The sequence below is a fragment of the Triturus cristatus genome, chromosome 8 (genome assembly GCF_964204655.1).
Source record: "Triturus cristatus chromosome 8, aTriCri1.1, whole genome shotgun sequence".
Classification (NCBI taxonomy): domain Eukaryota; kingdom Metazoa; phylum Chordata; class Amphibia; order Caudata; family Salamandridae; genus Triturus; species Triturus cristatus.
The window spans coordinates 970686312-970706497 of NC_140591.1; the positions used below are offsets into that span (position 1 = coordinate 970686312).

At 46.4% G+C, this 20186-nt stretch overlaps 1 protein-coding gene across 1 annotated transcript in view; it reads right to left on the reverse strand.

Moving 5' to 3' along the window:
* Positions 1–20186, reverse strand: part of EGFL6 (EGF like domain multiple 6) — a 439195-nt gene that overhangs the window by 375410 nt on the left and 43599 nt on the right. The window contains exon 2 of the mRNA XM_085622499.1: positions 18208–18320. Within this exon, the coding sequence (XP_085478625.1) occupies positions 18208–18320 (113 nt within the window). The remainder of the gene's footprint in view (positions 1–18207; positions 18321–20186) is intronic.

The following is a 20186-nucleotide window of genomic DNA, read 5'->3' on the forward strand; positions in this document are numbered from 1 at the left end:
TTCCACTTTATCCCATTCTATAGGGGCTGCAAAATAATATTCTGCTGAGCTATTACTTTTGGAGTATTAAGATCATTTACAAAAGTGGCAAACTCATTATCTGCATTATTATCATTAAGTTCCTCAGTGTATAGGGAGCTATAGAACTCGGAGAAAACAGCCAAAACTCCCTCAGGAGTATCCTGAATATGGCCATGGGTATCTTTGATCTTAACAATACGATTGGAGTGTGCCTGCTGCTGAAGTCGTTTGGCAAGGACCCTACCAGATTGTTCACCAAACTCGAACATCATCTGACGATACTGAATATATTTAGCAGCCAGGTCCTGTCCAAAAAACTCCAGCAGAGAAGCCTTGATAAGAGCAACCTGAGTTTGGCTATATGTTATATCACGGCCCTCCCTAATTGCGTCGATAAGAAGGACCTCTGCGCGCCTTAATGCGTTGACCCGCTCATTAGTCTGGTCATGCATTCGCCTCTGCCGAGAATATGAGAAACGTTTTGTTTCACCTCGAATTGCTGCCTTGAATGTATCCCAAGTAATATTAATCGGTGCCGAACCCCTATTCAGGTTTAAAAACTCAGAAACCCATGGACTCATATGGTCTAAGTAAAGTTGTTCAGACAAGAGCTTTCTCTCGAAAGTCCATACTCTAAGAGGCTTCGAGTAGGAGTTAAAAACAACATCAATGATCAACGGGTTATGATCAGATATTATACGAGGCGAAATTGAGATCGAAATATTGTCTACAAATTGATCAGAAAAGAAAACATAATCCAAACGGACCATTTTTTTATGGGGGGCCGAAAAGTATGTGTAGCCATCCAAGTGTTTCTTATGGTAAACCACAAATCAATCATTGAATGCTCCTGAACCAATGCTTGTAGTGCACTAAATACTTTGGGTTTCTTGCCCACATATTTTATTTGGCCTCCCATAAGGTTAAAGTCCGCAGGAAGATTAATATTAAAATCACTGCAAAGACAAATAGGATGGGGCCAGGAAGCTAATTCTACATTTAAATAATGCAAGACTGCGGGGTTATCAACATTTGAGCTATATACAGTACAAACGGTCAGAGGTCTACCATTAATTAGAAGCTCGGAGATAGCCCAGCGCCCCCCATTATCTTGGGAAGTTCTAACACAAGAACCTAGTCCCCGTTTTGCCAAAATTGCCACCCCTCTAATCATAGAAGACTGTCGAGAACAACCAATTAGGTCAAACCCAGGAATTTTCAATTGATCACGGTTGTTCCACGGAATGTGTGTCTCCTGCAGACATACTATCTCTAAATGTAAAGCCTGAACAACCCTCGAAAATAATGCTCTCTTCTTCCCATCATTGAGGCCACAAACATTCCATGTTGCTATACGAATTTTACCCACTGGCATCTAATCCTTCACACAACAATACAATACCCAAAATGACTATAATGATTATAATAACGACGACACCATGATGAGAACTATTCAATTTATCAAGCTTTTTCCCTTTTTTGAGTGCACCAAGTACCCACCCCCCTCCCCAAAAAACATCCCACCCTTGACCCCCCTGAGCCAAGGCCCACCCCTCCCACCCCATCCCACTCGAACCCATACCCCCCATCCAAGGCATGCGGACCGGAGTCCGGGTGATGGAAGTGCTGGTAATGGCCGAAACGCCCACCCCCTGAGGACACTGCTAACTGAAGAAAAATAAAATTCGGGGCATACCCTAGGGGAAGATGCAAAGATAGAAAAGCCTTTCATATCACAGTAAGCTGAAAAGAGCATCGACCCCACGAATAGGGTTAGCCCTGCAGAAGAGCTTACATCAATAAAGATTATAGAAAAAACAGAACTTAAATCCAGGCTACATCCGCTTACTAAATTGAATCCAAAAATGTTTTAGCCAAGATATCAGACTCAAAGAATTTCGTCTGAGCCTGATGAACAACTTTAAGCTTGGCAGGGAAGAGTTAAAAAACCTGTGCCCCTTTAGACTGGAAAGGAGAAATAAGTTGACGGAGCAGCCACCTCCGTTCAACAGTAGCTGGACAGAAGTCCGGCCTTACAAAAAACTGGCAACCCTTCCCTGACCGTTGCCTGTCTGGCCTGGCTAAATCATAGATCCTTTCTCTGGCTAGGAAATTGTGCAAACAGATTAAAATAGCACAGGGTCTATTAGGTGTGTGATTGGGACGATGTTTAGGTTTAAAAGGAAAACGGTGAGCACTCTGGATTTCCAGCTGCCAGTCCCATTCCTTAACTTCTGGAAATGCCTCAGTGAATAGATCGACCACAAACTGCCTAGTATCAGAACCCTCCAAACCCTCGGGAACCCCCAAAATTCTTAGATTGTTTCGTCTAGCTCGATTTTCCATGTCCACGAGCTTCCATTGAATGTCCTCGCACTGAGATTGATTTGCGTCTATGGTGGTCTTTTGAGTAACTAAGTCATCTTCCAAAGTGGAGATCCGCGTCTCAGCTTCTGTGACCCTAGATGCTATATCTGTGCAGGTTTTAATCACTCTTCGAAGTGAATTCTGAACCCTGCGACATGCCCCCTGTGCTCTGGCACTCTCCTGTCCTGTTTCCTCACGATGCGCCATTATCGTTTGGTAGATTATGGCTAATGTCATGGGACAAGAAGTGGGGTCCGTCTTGGGGTCAGAATCATTAACGGCCACATCTTTAGAGTTAGAATGCAAGCCGGGCTGTGCAGAAAAAGAATAGTCCCAAGCTAGGGAACCATCCTCTGTTCCAAGATCCTGGGGTACCCTACGAACTGTGGAAGGGGCGTTCGAGGGGTCAGTTGGATTCAAACCATTATTGATGCGCCAATCGCCCACCTCGCTGCCCTCGTCATCATCATCGTCGGACCAAACCTTATCCAACAATCATCATCCGCAGAGGACCCCATATGGCCAGACAAAGAATAGAAATTATCTCCATCAGTATCAGCATCAGTATTCAGAGGCACGGAAGGTAAAGAAACTTGCGAGATAATTGTATGGGGAGAGTGGATTGCCTCTGCCGGCTGTGTAATGGATGAAAAGCCTGGCGGGACTACATCTGACAGCATTCCTTTTGGCTGCACATCAAGAGACAGCGCGGATTTTGTAGTCTGGAACCCTTCCGCTGTATGCCCAAAAGATAGCGCCATCGTCACACCACCCACGGTACTTCCAAGCAGGGCTACAGAGGGGGTTTTCACAGAGGCAATATCCAGCTTACCCCCCAAAAGGCTTGCAGTGTCCGTAGGGGGAGCAGAAGGAGGAGAGGAGGATTCAATAGAAACAGAACCCTGTAGGCTTTTATTTATATTTGCGGCTGCCCGGGTTTTAAACATTGCCGGTACTGGAGGCGATGTCAGTTTCAGTGTTTTCCCTGCTCTGCTGCCCACCTGGCCTTGCTTAAGGAGCTCCGCCGATGGCGCTGACGCTGTCAATGCCTCTGCTGCCAGCGATGCCGCTACCGCCGGAGTCACAGACTTAGTCGAGACACGTGGCGGGTTCTTCACCTTCGGAGGCATTCCAGCGCCGCTGCCGATGTAGTACAATCCAAAGTGGTGAGAACCAAGCGTAGGTACCGAGCCAGCCGCCGATGTAAGTCGCGTTATCAGGGTCTGCTGCCGTGGCTTGCGGTGATAATAACTAATCCACCAGAGCATCTCGAATTATTTCCCCGTGCTATACATAAAGAGCGGGATTAGCAGGTCATCGGGGGTGAGAGAACGCCGAGAACCAACTCACTCGACCAGAGTGCTGGCCGCCATCTTGCCCCAATCCAATGGGATGAAGTGGAACTGGCATTGAATTCGCTAGCCAAGGGTAAGGCGGCCGGTCCAGACTCCATTCCTTTGGAGTTTTACTCCACATTTCGCACCGAGATACGGGAGGACTTTCTAACATTGGAAGGGTTTTTATTCTGAGTTTATCTACGCCCTGCAGTCATTATACATCAAACCTCTCGCAACCCTATCTATATCAGGGCTTATATCAAGACCGTTTGATATTAGTAGGGGCACTAGGCAGGACTGTCCCTGCTCACCCCTCCTATTTGCACTTTATATAGACCCGTTCTTGTGCAAACTCGAGCTCTCTTTAAATATTTCTCCGGTTAGGATTAATATGTATGAGTTTAAAATTTTGGCATACGCCGATGATATTTTGGTATTGACTAGTGATGTTTCCACTGCATTCTCTGCTATTAAGAATTTAGCAAAACAGTTTGGTCGGTGCTCGGGCTATAAACTTAATGCCCAGAAAACGCAGGTGGTACAATCTACAGCAATGGCCCCCTCTGATGCTCCAGTGGTTCAAAGCGCTTTGTATTTAGGGATAATAATTACATCATCAGTTGATAAGCTACCTGATATGAACATCTTGCCTATTATAGATACTCTTGGCCTGACTCTACAAAGATTAGATAGTTTACATCTATCAATCTTTGGTAGAAGGAATGTCCTAAAGATGCTAATCTTACCTAAATTTCTTTATTTATTTAGGACTATCCCATTAGCATTTGCTCAGTCTAGTCTTGTCCGTGCGGAGAGATGCTGTAGTAGATTTCTTTGGGGATACCGACAGCCTCGTAGGGCAGCTAAATGGATGCAACTACCATTGCATAGGGGTGGGTGGTCTGTCCCTAATTTGTTGTTATATAGTTGGACAGCTCTATTGCAACATCTGGCTGTCCCACTGTTCGGCGACAGAGCAACACTTCCGCTATGGCGTGCACCTTCTATATTTGAAATTGGATTAGGAGAGGAGGCCAAGGGAATTCTATTGTCAGTTCTCGAACCCTGCTACTACAAAAAAACTAGGTTTAAAGTGATTATCTCATTGTATTCAGTGTGGAGGAAGGTACGGCGTAGATGGTCTATTGCTAATGTTAATTATTTCACCCCTTTGTCGTCGGCTAGACTGCTACCCTCTATCTTCCAAGATCAAATTACATTTCGGTGGAGGCAACTTGGTATTACTATTTTGGGCGATTTAGCATATGAGGGCACTATGGCATCTTTTCTTTTATTAAAAAATAAGTTTAGTCTGGATACGCATGAATTTTTTAAGTACTTGCAGCTTCGGTCCTATTTAGTTAAACTTTTACACAATACAGCTACTTTGTTTGTTAAGCACAATCTTATGGACCTGATCCTGAAGAACTCGAGGATAGGGCCGCTTTATCAAAGTTTATTGCTAGGCCTTCCCGATGATCTCTCCCTCTATAATATCAAATGGGGAACTAAGTTAGGCAAGGCTAGTATAGATATTACTCATTCATTAGAGCTGTCCAGTACGGTTTTAATTTCAGGGAGCTTACGCTCCCAAAGTTATATGGCCCTATTCGACCTTTACTACACCCCAGCTAAAATATCTAAATGGGGTGGTAGGGGCCTGCATAGCTGCCCGAGATGTGGTTTAGCGTTAGCTAACGATGTACACATGTTTTTTACCTGCTCAAAATTGGTTCAGTTTCTTCAAGATGTTCAGGCATTTATGAATACAAGCCTTAAAATACCAGTGGAGCTATCTGCCAAATTAATTATATTAGGATGTGAGACAGATCCTTTGGTACTAAGAGCGAGCTACATTACAGCTCTAATATTTATTGCTATGTCTGTCACACGATTGTGTATTACATCGGAATGGGTTAGCTCTGCTCCACCTACCTTTTTGAATTGGAGAGCAAGGATGTTAGCTCTCCATAATTTAGAATTAGCTGTGTTAATAATCCTTATTTATGCCTAATGACACATATGATGTATTAATATGTGATGAATCATTGCATTACTTTCAAGCTGCTTAATAAAACAAAAAATAAAAAAATAAAAAAGGAAAGGTACATTATGCAGCGAATTCTCTGGTTATAGGCAATTATGCATCTGTACGTTATGTTTTTTTTAACGCACACTGAAACAAAAAAATGTCCCGATGCTATAACATGCATAACTTTATTAGGGATAATTGTATGCTTTCTGCAGAGCTGGTTACAATTTGTTTTTGTTTTCTGCAACAGTTATTGATTTTACCTTCCGCAGCAGGAACAGGGGCATGGGATTTTGGTAACAAAATCCTTCTTACCTTCCCGGGTAAAATAGGTCACATAAAACATATACAGTGTTGCACTCTACACAAAAACAAACCCTTGCAAAAAAAAAAGAAAAAACCCCAAAAAGTGCCTCTTTTATTTTGCACATCCAGATACAATCTAACTGTTGCCTTCTGTTTTTAATTTTGTCTGTGCTATCATTATGGTAATGTAGACGCAACCCTCTCAATTCAGAAGTAATCTCGAAGGAGGGAATTATACATTTCATATTTATTATGTATGTGCTCACCAGGAGAGATCTGTGGATTCAAGATACGGATCTTAAAACAGGAGGTAAAATCCGTAGAGTTCTTTTAAACTCTGAGCGTGTCTTGATATAACTGGTGTTGTGAGGGCAATCCTGTGATGCAAGTAGAAATGTACATGAATATTTAAATAAAACATTTTCATGAAAATAAAAAAATAATTTTTTTTTACAAAAAATGAAATATTATATGGCACCCTTCTCATCATCCACACTACAACGCACTGGTAGTTTGAAATGTATAATTTAAAAAAACATTAATAAGTTCACATACTGAGAACTAATCACCTTGCATTCATACACATTTTCCTCGCTTGCTTTCAAGGGGAAAAATACCTCACCTAATGCTAGCAAAACTAATCGTTCCAGCCATACTGGGCAGACGATTTACGGGGTATTTGATGGTTTCTTTTAAATTCTTTCTCAAATCCCGAGACTACAGTGATCCTTGAAAGCAAGCGAGGAGAATGTGTATGACCATCCACTTGACTCTATAGGCTGGTTCCGACCTCTCTGTGTATACCCAGTCATTAACCACCTGTAGCTGTGAGGCCCAATAGTACAATCTGACGTCAGGAAGCGCCAGCCCCCCATCGTATACCCCTCTTGTCAGCTTGTGAAGTGCTATCCTTGGGTTACCACCATCCCAAAGCAGCGTTCGTAGCGCGTGTGATATTCATGTAAATATCCCGGGGGGAACCTGATAAGGTGTGTTTTGTAGAATGTAGAGGAGCCTTGGTAGTGCTAGCATGTTGAACATTGCAGCCCGGCCCATGAGGGAGAGAGGCAGCGATCTCCAATGACTCACGTCTGACCCGAGGCATGTTAATTGGGGCTCCAGGTTTCTGGCAAAGAAATCCCCCCCTGTCTCTCGCAATATATACCCCAGATACTTGAACCCGTCCGTTGCCACTGAGGCGGGGCACCTAGTCGGAATCCGCGGGGGACCCGAAAGCGGAAAGATCACTGACTTCGCCCAATTAATTATGTAGCCAGAGTAACTGCCAAATAATTCAAAGAGGTGTGGCACCTGCGCTATCGAGTGGTATGGTCTAGCCATATATAACACAATATCGTCGGCGTATAGAGAGATACGCTCTTCCCACTCATCGGTCAGCGCCAAACCCCAAAATGACCTGTTTCTCCCGATCCAATGAGCCAACGGCTCCAGGGCCATGCAAACAGGAGGGGGGACAGGGGGCACTGCTGCCTGGTACCCCTCCATAATGGGAGGACTCTGGACATGGCTCCGTTAACTCTCACGCTCGCCATAGGCTGCTCATAAAGGAGACGCACCCAACTGCAGAAAGTCGGGCCGAAGCCCAGTTTCTGGAGCACTGTTAACAGATATGGCCATTCAATACTATTGAATGCCATTGTGGTGTCCAGCGCCATCAATGCTGTCTGAGTGTTCCCCAGATCTTTCGTCATATAAAGTACACCATAAAGGCGGCGTAAGTTGTGACGGGTGCTCCTGCGTGGCATAAACCCCGATTGATCAACATGTACAAGGTCAGGTAGAACTGATACCAGTTTATCCGCCAAGGCCTTTGCAAGGACCTTGGCCTCTACATTAATAAGCGAAATAAGAACATTGATCTGCCGTCTTCCCTGCTTTATGAATAACGACAATCGTGACCTCCTGCTGAATGGGCGGGAGCCTACCCACCTCCCGCGCCTCCGAGTACATCTGAAGGAGGGGGTTAATAATGACGTTTGCCTGCCGTTTATATAGCTGTACTGGGAGCCCGTTTGGTCCTGGCGCCTTCCCGGACTGAAGGGCGTTGAGGGCGTTCCCTATTCCTTTCCTGGTGAAATCCGCCTCGAGGTGGTATCTTTGGTCCTGGGACAACGCGGGCAGTGCGAAGTCCTGTAGGAACTGCAGACCGGGGAGTACACCCCTTCGAAGTATGATGAGAATGCTTCCGCTATGTCCGTGCTATTGGAGACTAGGGAGCCCGTCCCATCGCGCACCTCAGCGACCCATGAGCGCTCCCTATCCCACCACTCGAGCCACGCTAGTATCTTCAGGGCCTTATCTCCTACGTCGTAAATTTGATGTTGCGTGGCGAGGGAGTTGGCACACGCCTCTCCCTTCGCCACGGCCCGGAGTTCCCTCGGTTTAAGAGGCAAAGTGTGATGGAGGTCAACAGAAGAAGCGATGTTAACATCCTGTTCGAGTCTCTCTATGTCGCTTTCTAGCTGGCTGATCTGCAGGGATTCTTATTTCTTTTGGGCACCAATCAGAGCGTGGGCCTGCCCTCTCAGAACTGTCTTATAAGCTTCCCATTGCGTGATATGGGACTCGACCGAGCCCCGGTTTTCTTCAAAGTAAAGCTGAGAACCCTCCCGGATTTTATCTCCTATAGTCTCATCACGGATGCGCCACGGATCTATCCTCGGGAAGGATGCCCTATTGATCACTGGAGCCCTAAGAATGACACTGACCGGGGAGTGATCAGAAATTCCCCGGGCGAGAATGTGAGGTTCAGCAAAGTCTCCCAGCCGATCAGTGTGCTTGAAAAAATGGTCAAGTCGAGAAAAGGACCCGTGTCGGGCAGAATAAAACGTGTATTGGTGGTGTGAGAGATTATGCATACGCCACAGGTCTCTAAGCCCCATGGCGGTAGCAAAACCATTCAGCCCCCACTCCCCCCTAGAGCTCCGCCCATCACCCGACCGGTCCAAGTCAGCATCCATAACTGTGTTGGTGTCGCCACCCATCAGCAGGACTCCCGGGGGAAGGTCCGCCAGGAAGGAGACAGTCGTGTGAAAGTCGAAGAGTGTAGACCTGGTGGAATGTAGCAGGAGCATAGTACTATGGTACGCCCTCCCATTTGCCAGCCACTACGACCAAGCAGCCCGCAACATCTGTCCATGTACCCGAGACCACAACAGGCAGTGTGTTACGAATTAGAATACCCATCCCCGAGAACCAGACGTGAACCCCGAGTGGGCCACTATTTTATAACCAAAGCGATCAAGAGCTTCGCACCTATTGCCACACAGATGCGTCTCCTGAATGAGGACCACATCCGGTGAATGCCTTTTTATGTGCTGTAGCACTAATGTATGCTTAATCTTGTTACCCAGCCCATTCACATTCCATGTCCATATTGTAATATGTGCTAGGTCACCCATTTGTGTCATAGAAGCCCCTCTTTCTCGGATAATCGACTTCCCCCACTGTGTTGTTAGGCAAAATCCCACATGCTAAAGAACTAAACTGGTATTGAGCAGAACATTCCCACCCCTGAAATCCTACCCCCGCCCCCCCAAGCAACCCCCCCACCCTGCCTCCCTGCTCGGTGGGTCCCCAACCTCCCACCTTCCAAACTTGAAGAGGGAACATAAGCATACAGTCAGCTAGAAGAGTTATACTTGACTTACGAATGTCTCACCCAGTGTGATAATTATAATAAAGCAACCCTATGCCAACTCCCGGGTACCCTCCCCCCAACACTCCTGGCTATGTTAAACCGACATTGTGAACATTGCATCATTATATCAATACAGAGCATTGCAAGGGAGTTTGAGTTCAATATCCTGCGAAATTCTTCAGAACACTTTCACCGTCCTGGAACCAGAAACCATGCAACCCCCCCATCGCTGAAGATGGGAACCACCCTGCGTAGGAACCCAGACCCCAGTTACTTGATTGCACTCCATTCACGTCCCTGGCTGTCCGATACCGGTCTCTCTGCACTCATGGTGTCACGTCTGGTTGGGCACTGTTCAGATCTGCCCGGGCCCCCATTACTGCCTACTGTCCGCCATCCCTCAAACCAGTCGCTGGCCCCTTCAGGTGTTCCAAAAAAGTACATCTTGCCCCCATCCAGGATCTTGAGGCGAGCGGGAAAAAGCATCATATATTTCACCCCTTGTTTCCTGAGGGCTCTTTTAACACCTTCAAAGGACCGTCACTGGCACTAGACATGGGGAGTGAAGTCCGGGAAAAAGCGAATTGTGTCATTTTCGAGCTGGAGATCGGCAGACACCCGCGACGCCTGCAAGATGGCATCGGTCTCTAAAGTTAAGGATTCGGGTGATGATAGTACGTGGGGGGGGGCCCAGGCTTAGGCTTACCCCCAATGCACGGTGGGCCCTCTCGACCGAGAAAAAGTTGGACAGGCGCTTTGGCTTCAAATGATTTAGTATCAAGTCCTCTACAAACCAGTCCATGGACGGCCCCTCCATTCCCGCCGGGACCCCCATTATTGCGCCTAGCCCGCCCCTCCTGACCCTCCAGCCGGGCGTAGATATCAGTTTGGTTTTTCGTTAGGGCGGCAACCTGGTCTTCGACTCTTTTTGTCTTCGATTGAAGACTCCCAATGCCCGTCTTGGCCACTGCCACCTTTTCGGAAATCTTTCTGAAGTCCGCACGCAGAAGGTTGACCTCCTCTGTCACCGAGTCCAGCTTGGGCTCCAGGGTTCCAAGGAGCACCCTGATAGCCACCATTATGTCTCTCAGCAATGGGTCCGGGCCATTGTCTATAGGATCTCCCTGCTGGCTTCCACCCGGAGTTTCGTCCTCCCTCCCCATGGCCACCGTGTATTTATCAATTTGGTTAGACTGACCTGGGCCTGTCGGTCTGTTGTGGCCCATGACTGGGGCACAATCCAGTTGTGTGTGATCTAGGGTACGCCTCTGATTCTGCTGCTGTGCGCATGTAGGGCCCCTGGATTCTCCCCCGCTCCAGGGGCAAATGCCTGCTGCGCCCAGTAATGAAGCGAAGTCTCCGCTAGGGCGGCCCTCCCTCTGCCTCAGGCCAACTCCAGATGGGCCCAGTCCAACGCTGTGGCCCTTGGGCCACTCTGCCCCTGTGCGTGGCCCCTCTTCAGACGTCCAGCTGGGCCTCTCCCAAGGTCAATCAGGGCACACACCTCGTCCCACACAACGCTCACTGGCAGCCGATGCCTCCTTTATCTGGGGATCATACTGTATTGGGACTAGGCCCCACCGGCGCCACAAGCCGCAATGCAAGGAGACCCCACACTTCACCGGCCGCTTGCTCACTTTGCACGCGGCGCCCTGCTTCTGGCCGAGGCCGCCCTTGTCTCCCACTCACCAACCTCCTGATGAGGAGCGCACCACTCCAATCGGACCTCCGCCTCCCGACGGCCTCGGTGAACTCCGGGACTGATATGGCGCTGCAGCCGCGAGTCGCAGAGTCTCACTTCCAGCCGCGCACTCGCTGTCACTTGCTGCTGCCATAGAGTCGGGAGGGGGGCACCTCAGCCACGTCGTCCGCGATCCCCATTCAAGAGAGCCAGCAGCCACCGCACTCCTCACCGGCAGGCACCATTTTGCTGCGGCTGCTCGAGCTGTCCGAGTGTTTTAACGCCCGAGAGGGGGCTGTCTCAGGTCTGCGCTGCATACCACCAGCTCCCGACGTCTTCAGGTGCCGATGGGTGCTCTCGGATTATGTCGGATTGCAGGGTTTATACACCGACCACTAGCGCAGCTCACTTAGCGAGCGGCCATCTTCCGCTGCTGCAAGCCACGTCGCCGGGCTGTCATAATTGAAGACTGCAATGCTTTCATATCATTGGGTGAGCTGCTCATTTAGTTGAATATCAGCTAATGTTTTTTATGAGTATGGTCTCTGTTTAACATATTTTTTGTGAACGTTTATTTTACACCTATCAAGGGGGTAAATGATAAGGCATAGCGGTACTTTGTGAACTTGAAGATATAAGTAACACAAATCACAAGAATGAGAAAGAGGAGAGCCACTTCATGAACAGGGACTTTACAACAAAATGTATGGATGTTGCCCTAGCCTCCCTTTCCACCTAAAATTACACTTAATAGGTGACATAAGTGGACATATATTAGAAAATAGGACACATAATATAAAATCAGCTATAGTTGACTTAAAGACAGTGTGAATGTTTTATAATCGATTACAAGTAAGCCAAAGTGCAGAATGCATAGAAAAGAGTAGATCTTTGTAAAACCATCTGACATGGACGGACATATGACATATCAAGATAAAACGCATAGTTTAAAGTTTGCAATCGTTAGATAGAATGGTTTAGAAGGCTTTATTAATTTTAAGTATTTTTGTATTAATTTAAAACAATTTTATTTTTAAAAACATAAAAAGGGCAATTTAAACATTTTTTAACAAGTTAATTATTATATTTTAAATGTATTAAAAATTTTAAATTTTAATTTAACCTACCTTTTTAACACTAAAGCTCTTTTTAAATATTTAATTAAAAAGTTCAAATAATTTTATTAATTTCCTAAGAGGTGTTTTATTTAGATTCTGCCTCTATTATTTTTTATGGGATTTCTTTGCAGTAGCCCTGAGTGGCCTTGTGTGGAGCTGGATTTACTCCAAATCTCAGCAGAGTGCAGTTTCTACTGTTTTCAGACCTTTTGACTGCAGTAAATTTAGAGGTGTAGTTTGTGAAGGGCAATGGGCTTATATTTTTGTCAGTGTTTGTATTTGTACGTCCATCCTTAAACCCTCCTGACCCCTAACTAAATCCTGCCCATTTAGCAGTAAGTATTCCCCATTTTCTTGCCACTCCCACATGCCCTCATATGTTCATTCTCAAAATGTAGCCGTCCTTGTGCTTAGATCTCTGCAGACATGGCAGAGATCTCAGCATAAAAACATAGGAATTGCAGAGGCAGAGTTCTCTGCAGGCAGGTTTATGAATTGCGTTTCATAGTACTTTATTAATACTACTTTACTACTACCAAACATACTACAAAATTTTTGTGAAACGGGCCCCCATTAGGTAGGTTATATCATCCTACAGAGATAAGGGAACTAGGTAGGCAGAAAGTTATACAATGTTGCAATATCATCAGGAGCACCGGTTGCTTCAGCAATAGCATACCACCAGTGCGGATGTGCGTCGGACGGCCTCGCACATGGCAAGGGGAATCCCTCTGGTGCAGGCACCAGAGGGATTCCCTTTACCCCACAACAGCCTCGAGAGCTGGGGAAGAGCCTCTCCAGCTCCCGAGGCTGTCTACTTTGTTTCCCTGAAATGACAGTCAGCGCGAACGTCGCGCTGACTTCATTTCAGTGAAACCAAAAATGAAATGAGCCAAGCTCATTTCAGTTTCACTTTCTACGTGCTGAGGCGGCTATCTCAGCCCCCTGAGCACTCAGAAAGTCAGGAGAGGTATTGTTGGAAAGAGGAGAATTGCCCCAGAAGGGCGATAACCAAGCAGGGATTCACCCACTAGGCACCAGAGAGGGATGAGCGGCCCCTTGAGCAAGGGCCTTTGCTCCCCCATATTCATTTTGGCAAAGTCAGTCTTTCTGCCCCCTCCAGGGGGCCACAGCCCCCAATCTGCCCCCCCGGGGGGCAGAAAGCCCACTAGGTACCAGGGATTTATTTCTAATTTGAATTAGGGGTGGGGGCTGCCCAATATGGGCATGCCAATGCTCCCACCTCCGCCACAAAAGTACAGTCTTTTTGCCCCCGCGAAGGGGCAGAAAGCCCACTAGGAACCAGGGATTATTTTTCAAATGCAAATTAGGGGTGGGGGCTGCCCAATATGTGCATGCCAATGTGCCCACCGCTGCCCCCCACAAGTGAGGTATCATTTTACTCGGGAGAACAAGGTGAACGCTGGGTGGACATTTGTGCCGACGTGGTGATCCATACAAAAATGTATGGAAAAAGTGATTTTTCTTCAGCTAAATTTGAGGTTTGCAGGGGATTCTAGGTAGAGAAACGTTGGGGGATCCATGCAAGCCATACCTCCCTGGACTCCCCCGGGTCTCTAGTTTTCAGAAATGTGTGGGTTTGGTAGGTTTCCCTAGATGGCTGCCAAGCCCGGGACAAAAAACTCATGTGACCCTGTTGCAGGGATTCTGCACATATGCAGAACTTTGCGCAGGAAACCAGGACCTCAGTGTAAAGTGGTGTACCAACTACCCACCTTAGTGCCCAAAATCCCAATCCGACTAGGTATAGTGTCTCATTCATTCTTCGTACTACAGCGAAGCTACCAATGATTAGACAACCCAAAACATGTCACTCCGACTCTCTCAGGAATCGCGGGAGCCAGACAACTCTTTCGCTCACTCACTCATACTTGTCCACAATGCGAGTAATCAGAGATGCGGTGTAGTTTAAAATGTTTATTTTAACTAATGTGCTCTAAAATGCAGTACATGTGCTAATACTAACAGCGGAATGCATAAGCACAATATAGTGAGCATTGTTACAATTCCACCTAGTGGAAAACGACCTACTGTGCCTTGCCACCCTCCCCGTGCTAGGAACTAGTTTATTATCAGAAAAGAAGACCTCTGGGCTTTGTCAGGGAGACCCCATACCTCAAAGTCTAGATGCAAAGGTTTACATCTCCGGACAAGCACAGCTCTTCTCTCTGGAAAGGTTTTTCTCCAAGTGCTTTCTACCTGCATGCCTGCAATATTAAAATCACTCGATTTTCAGCAGTGCAGCTGTGCTTTGTGTTATGTCTAGGTGCGGGGGACTGACCAGAGCAGAATAACAAGGGACATTGTTTTTCGACTTTGTACATCATGTGCAGACGAAAACCACAGAGAACAGCAAGGAACGCGAAAGGTAGACGGTTCTCATGTGAACAGGCACAAGCAGAGTTTTGCGAAAACAAAGTCATGTAGTAACATGCGCAAAAGTAGCAGCATGGCAGCCAAGCTTGTGCTAACTTTGCAATGTCAGTAATTAATCCACCAACCACACTACAACCCCCCTTGCAAAAGAAGATTGTTTTGTGATAGGTAATTTGATGTCTCCACAATACATCTTGGGCCCTTGCATGTCGCGGGTACTTGACACACCCACAAGAGTGAGGTACCATTTTTATCGGGAGACCTGGGGGAATGTTGGGTGGTAGGAAATTTGTGTCAGCCTGGTGATCCTACAACTTTCCCACACAGAAATTTGAAAAAATTGCTGGAAATTCTGGGTAAGGAAACGTTGGGGGATCCATGCAAACCATACCTTCCTGGACTCCCCCGGGTCTCCTGTTTTCAGAAATGTGTGGGTTTGGTAGGTTTCTCTAGATGGCCGCCAAGCGCTGGACCAAAAACTCATGTGGCCCACCTTGCAAAACCAGGTCATATTCGGATACATAGAGTGCATCTGATTTCTAAGAACTTGCTGGGGTCAGGTTATGTTTTACATTTCACGTGTCAAGCTCTCCTACAAAGTGTTCATACCAATGAAAAAGGTAGTAGTTGCGTATGCTATCTGATGTATATCAGTAGAAACAATTCAAGGCATGCACAGGTTTTCAGAAAGCACAGAGCATGAGGAGTCATGGTAGAGTAAAACTTTCTATTGGTACTAGAAGCAATATGATAGTTCACAAATTCATTGGCTTTTTTGCATACCGTGCACAATGGTGTGCACTAGGTTTTATGCATTTTTATTACACTGGGGTTCCATCACTTCTATGTCAACAGTTTGCTGACAGCTACACTTGATATAGATTATTAGCAATAGAAATTTGCTGTCAGAAACGTTATCATAGTTGACCTTGTCTCAGCAAGCTTTGGTATAATAAGAGGTTTCCCGTCAGTGTTTAATTTGTAAAAAATAGAAATACAAGTCCAAAGTTCATCTCACGATCCTGTCACTAGAGCTGCTGAATATTGAGGAAACTGAATACCAAGACTGCCTGTACTTGATTCCTTCACATACAAGTCCTATCCCTGTTTCTCAGTTTTGAGCTTTCTTTTTCATACCTGAGTTTTACCTTTGCCAATATTTTACTATTGTTTTCATTCTCCTTTTTCTCCTTTTTCTGCCTTTCTCTATGTTGCTCTGGGCCAAAGACTCATGATGAAAAATAAGTTCCTTTTCTTAAAAACAAGCATTGGCAAAGCCAATTAGTCTTGCCTTTGCGAACACCAGGAGCTATTGGCTTTCCCAATGTGTTTTAGCCATGTTGTACACCAGCATGGCTACTGTTCAGCATTGGTAAAAGTTAGTGGCATAGAGTAGAGAGGTTTGAGGTGCTGTAGAGTGGAGTATTGTAGTGTGAAATGGCGTAGAGTCGATTAGAGTAGAATAGAGTGTTATGGAGTGGGGTAGAGTGCCATGGAATGTTGTAGAGTGGAGAGTTGTGGAGTGCCGTAAAGTGTTGTGGAGGGAGTAGAGTGTTGTAGGGTGAAGGGGTGTAGCGTGGAATAGAGTGTCATAGAGTGGAGTGGTGTAGAGTGGAGTGGCACAGAGTATCATAGAGTAGAGTGTGGCAGAGTAGAGTGGAGTGGAGTGGAGTAGAGTGGGGTAGGTGGCCTAGAGGGAGGTGTGAATAGTGCAGTGGAGTGATGCAGGGTAGAGTGCTGTAGACTGTCATACAGTGGTGTGACATGGACGGAGTAGAGTGGAGGGGCTAGAGTGGAGTACAGTGTCATTGAGTGGCACAGAATTTCGTAGAGTAGAGTGAATTAAAGTGTCATAGAGGAGTTGCATTGAGTGTCCTAGAGTAGAGTGGTGTAGAGTGGAGTAGATTGTCATCAAGTAGAGTGGCATAGAGTGAAGTAGAGTGGCATAGAGTGCAGCTGCAGAGAGTGGAGTGGAGTGTCGTAGAGTGGAGTGGAATAGAGTGGAATAGTGTTGAAGAGTTGAGTGGCATATAGTAGAGTGTTGTAGAGTGGAGTGGCATAGAATGTTCTGAGTGGAGTGGCATAGAGTGTTGCAGAGCAGAGTGGCATAGAGTGAATAAATGCAGAACAGAGTAGTGTGTTGTAGAGTGGAGTAAAGTGGCTTGGAATGGCATAAAGTGAGTTTCATAGAGTAGAGTGTTGAATAGTGGCAAAAAGGGGTGTAGAGTGGAGTAGCAGAGTGGAGTAGAGTGTCGTAGAGAGAAGGGGTGTAGACTGACATAGATTGGTGTAGAGGGACGGGGCATAGAGTGGAGTGTCGTAGAGTGGAGTGCCGTAAAGTGCAGTGGCATAGAGTGGAGCGGAGTGGAGTAGAGTGGAATAGCGTACCATAGAGTGGAGTAAAGGGTCAGGGTGGAGTGGCTCTCTGGTGGTGAACACAAAGACACCCTTCTAACAGAACTACCTATCTTTAGTAAAAAAACAAACTCAAAAAATCCTTCTCTGGGAGTTTATCCAAACTTTGGAATTCTATAGTACCTGCCATCACAACTATTCTGTTGTACGAGAAAGTCACAATTAAATGAATATTATTTGAAAAACACTTCTCAATCTGATAAAAAATCTCAGATTAAATGAACCTGACCAAGATGCCCTCCTTCTTTCTGCACGTCTACATTTTTCCTCATATACTAGAATGTGGTTACCCCGTCTTTGTCAATGATTTGTATATAGGTGTTGGCCATCCAAATGTCACTTTTTTTGTAGCCAGTTACACTATCTCTCCTAAAACTGGATTTTCGATCATGCATGCAAACTAGGTTTAACTTAGATTAAGCGCTCTGACAATCACGGGTCAAGACCGCGCTATACAAAACCGTAGCTCAATACATCAAACAATATATAAATAAAGAGACAGAAATCTCTCGTTTCCCCTGTTTTTCCATCTGTTGATGTATCCTTACTAAGTTCACTATTAAACATTTTTAAAATGCAATACCAATCATACTTCTATACACACGGTGACTGAATATTCAAACTTAGGCAACATTTGCATTTGATTAAATATTGATATATTTATACCTAGGTGGGAAAAATGCTATTTAAAATAACAGAAAATCTACCCGTGAGCAATTTGTGTTTTTTTTCTCACATCTGTGCTTAAAACGAAGTGTTCGGCATGAATGTGTTTTTGATTTAGGCTGCTAGCTTGTCTCATTAGAAAGGATCCCGCCCAGGGGGCGCCCCATAAAAGGTATCCCTCTCGAGGTAAAGCGGTGTGTAGTTACCTTCGCAGTGCCCTTTGCTGTTCCTCTTCCAGCCGTAGCAGCAGTCCATCTTGGAACCGTAGCGACACACTCCTGGGAGGTTCGCGCCCACAAACTGCCTCCGACTGTGCAAACTGTGGATAAAAACATGTTTTCAGAAAACACACATGGACCACACAAGGAACTTGCCTGTCAGTTCTGATAATGAGAACTGCAGAAAACAACCATGTGGTAGTTCGTGTGACAACAGTCCTACACAAGTACAAAAGGTGTTTGTAATCCGATCATTTCATTGCCAGGAACAGCTAGTTCTATGGCACAACAGGAATTGAACTAGTTATGCTCTTTATGACAACTGCAAACAGCCCCAGGACAGTTCCTGCTTTAGAACAGCAAAAGAGCCTTGCTCTTGTCCTACACAAGGGCGGGGCTGAAGCTTGATGGGGCTCTGGAAAAAGAAGCATGGATCCTCCACTATGTGTACGGCCCTGCTTCTTTCTGTTCACTGACATGTGGTGCAGCTGGTATGAGGCTACAGCAAAGGAATCTCTTCCCATGGGGAACGTCATATGGTGGTGTCACCGTTCGCACCTCTGACCTTTGGCTTCTGCCCCTATAAAAATGTGCCCAATATGACATGGTTACTAATGGGAAGTGGATAGTTTCCGTTTTGGCTGCTTTCAGCATAAAGGTATGCAGCTAAAAGCAAATATGCGTCCAGGTGGGGTGACCGGCCCGAGACCTGCCCAAAACATCTTACCAAAAAGGGGGGATTCTTTATCATCACATGCTCCCTTTTCCTCCCGCAATGTTGGGAGGTGCCCTCCATGCATGAGGGTGACAGAGACACACAGACACCATTACTGCGTTAGAGAAAATAACGATTCTCACACCGTATTTATTACAATCATCATAAACACGACATTACAATATCAACAAAATTCTTGAAACTCTTGCATGATATTTACAATTATTATATCAACAGTCTTTGATTAGGGGAACTAATACATGACATCTCCTAACAACAGATCTCAAAGGAGTCATGTCTGGCCACCCCCCAGGCACCATGGCATCGACTATTCCAAATTATTCAGGACCGTGATCCCCCATGTTGCATGTCACAAGGCGAACTCACCTGCCCCCCAAGATAGAGGGAGCATGGGCCAGCATAAAAACTGGACCCCCAACATAATCATGCCAGAGCCAACCCAAAAGGGATCTCCCCTGGCAGTCAATGGGAGATGAGCCTGTGCAACTGGGCTCTACCTTAGTCCCCTGCCACAGACGCCATCTGCCGACATCTTCCCGGGGCCATGTAATGCCATGGAAGGCTAACGACAATCACTGTAGCGGGCGTCCCGAGCCCTTCTCTACACCCCCACAGCAGCCCCAGCCCCGGTTTAAGCCAAAGGCTTCCTAATTCCATCCTGAATTTGCCTGCGCTTCAGTTACTGATGCCAAGGTTGTCCACCTGTATTGTGACCAAATATGACTCCTTCCCTAACTCCTCCCAAAAAGGAGACTATCTAAGGGGATAGGAGGGTGGATAAAAAAAGGTTTGCTGCTTGAAGGGCAGCAGCAGCAGCAAAGCACTTCAGGGCGGTCATCGGGGGCAGCCAGGCAAGGACAAACCAGGTGAGCTGTGTGGGGATGCCCTTCCCCTTTTATCCCACCTGGCTGCCCCCGCGACCCGCCCGGGTGCCCCTCCCCACCCATAGCCTCCCAGGCAATCGCAAAAACTGCGGGCTGCCTGCCTGCAAAATTCAAAACGGCGGCGCCTACTGTAGGCGCCCCCCGGAAGAGGCCCGCACCTGTCTTGGGAGCCCTCTATCTGCTGGCATAGCACCCTTGGCCAAAGTGCTCTTTCCCTGTTGCAGAGAGCAGTAACTGTGGAACAAGAGAGCACGCGTTTAAAGTCAACTGAAAACAGGAGGTAGGACGTTACTGTGGGCCGTGATCATGAGAGAGAAATGTATTCCTTTAGAACAGTGGCTTGGTGG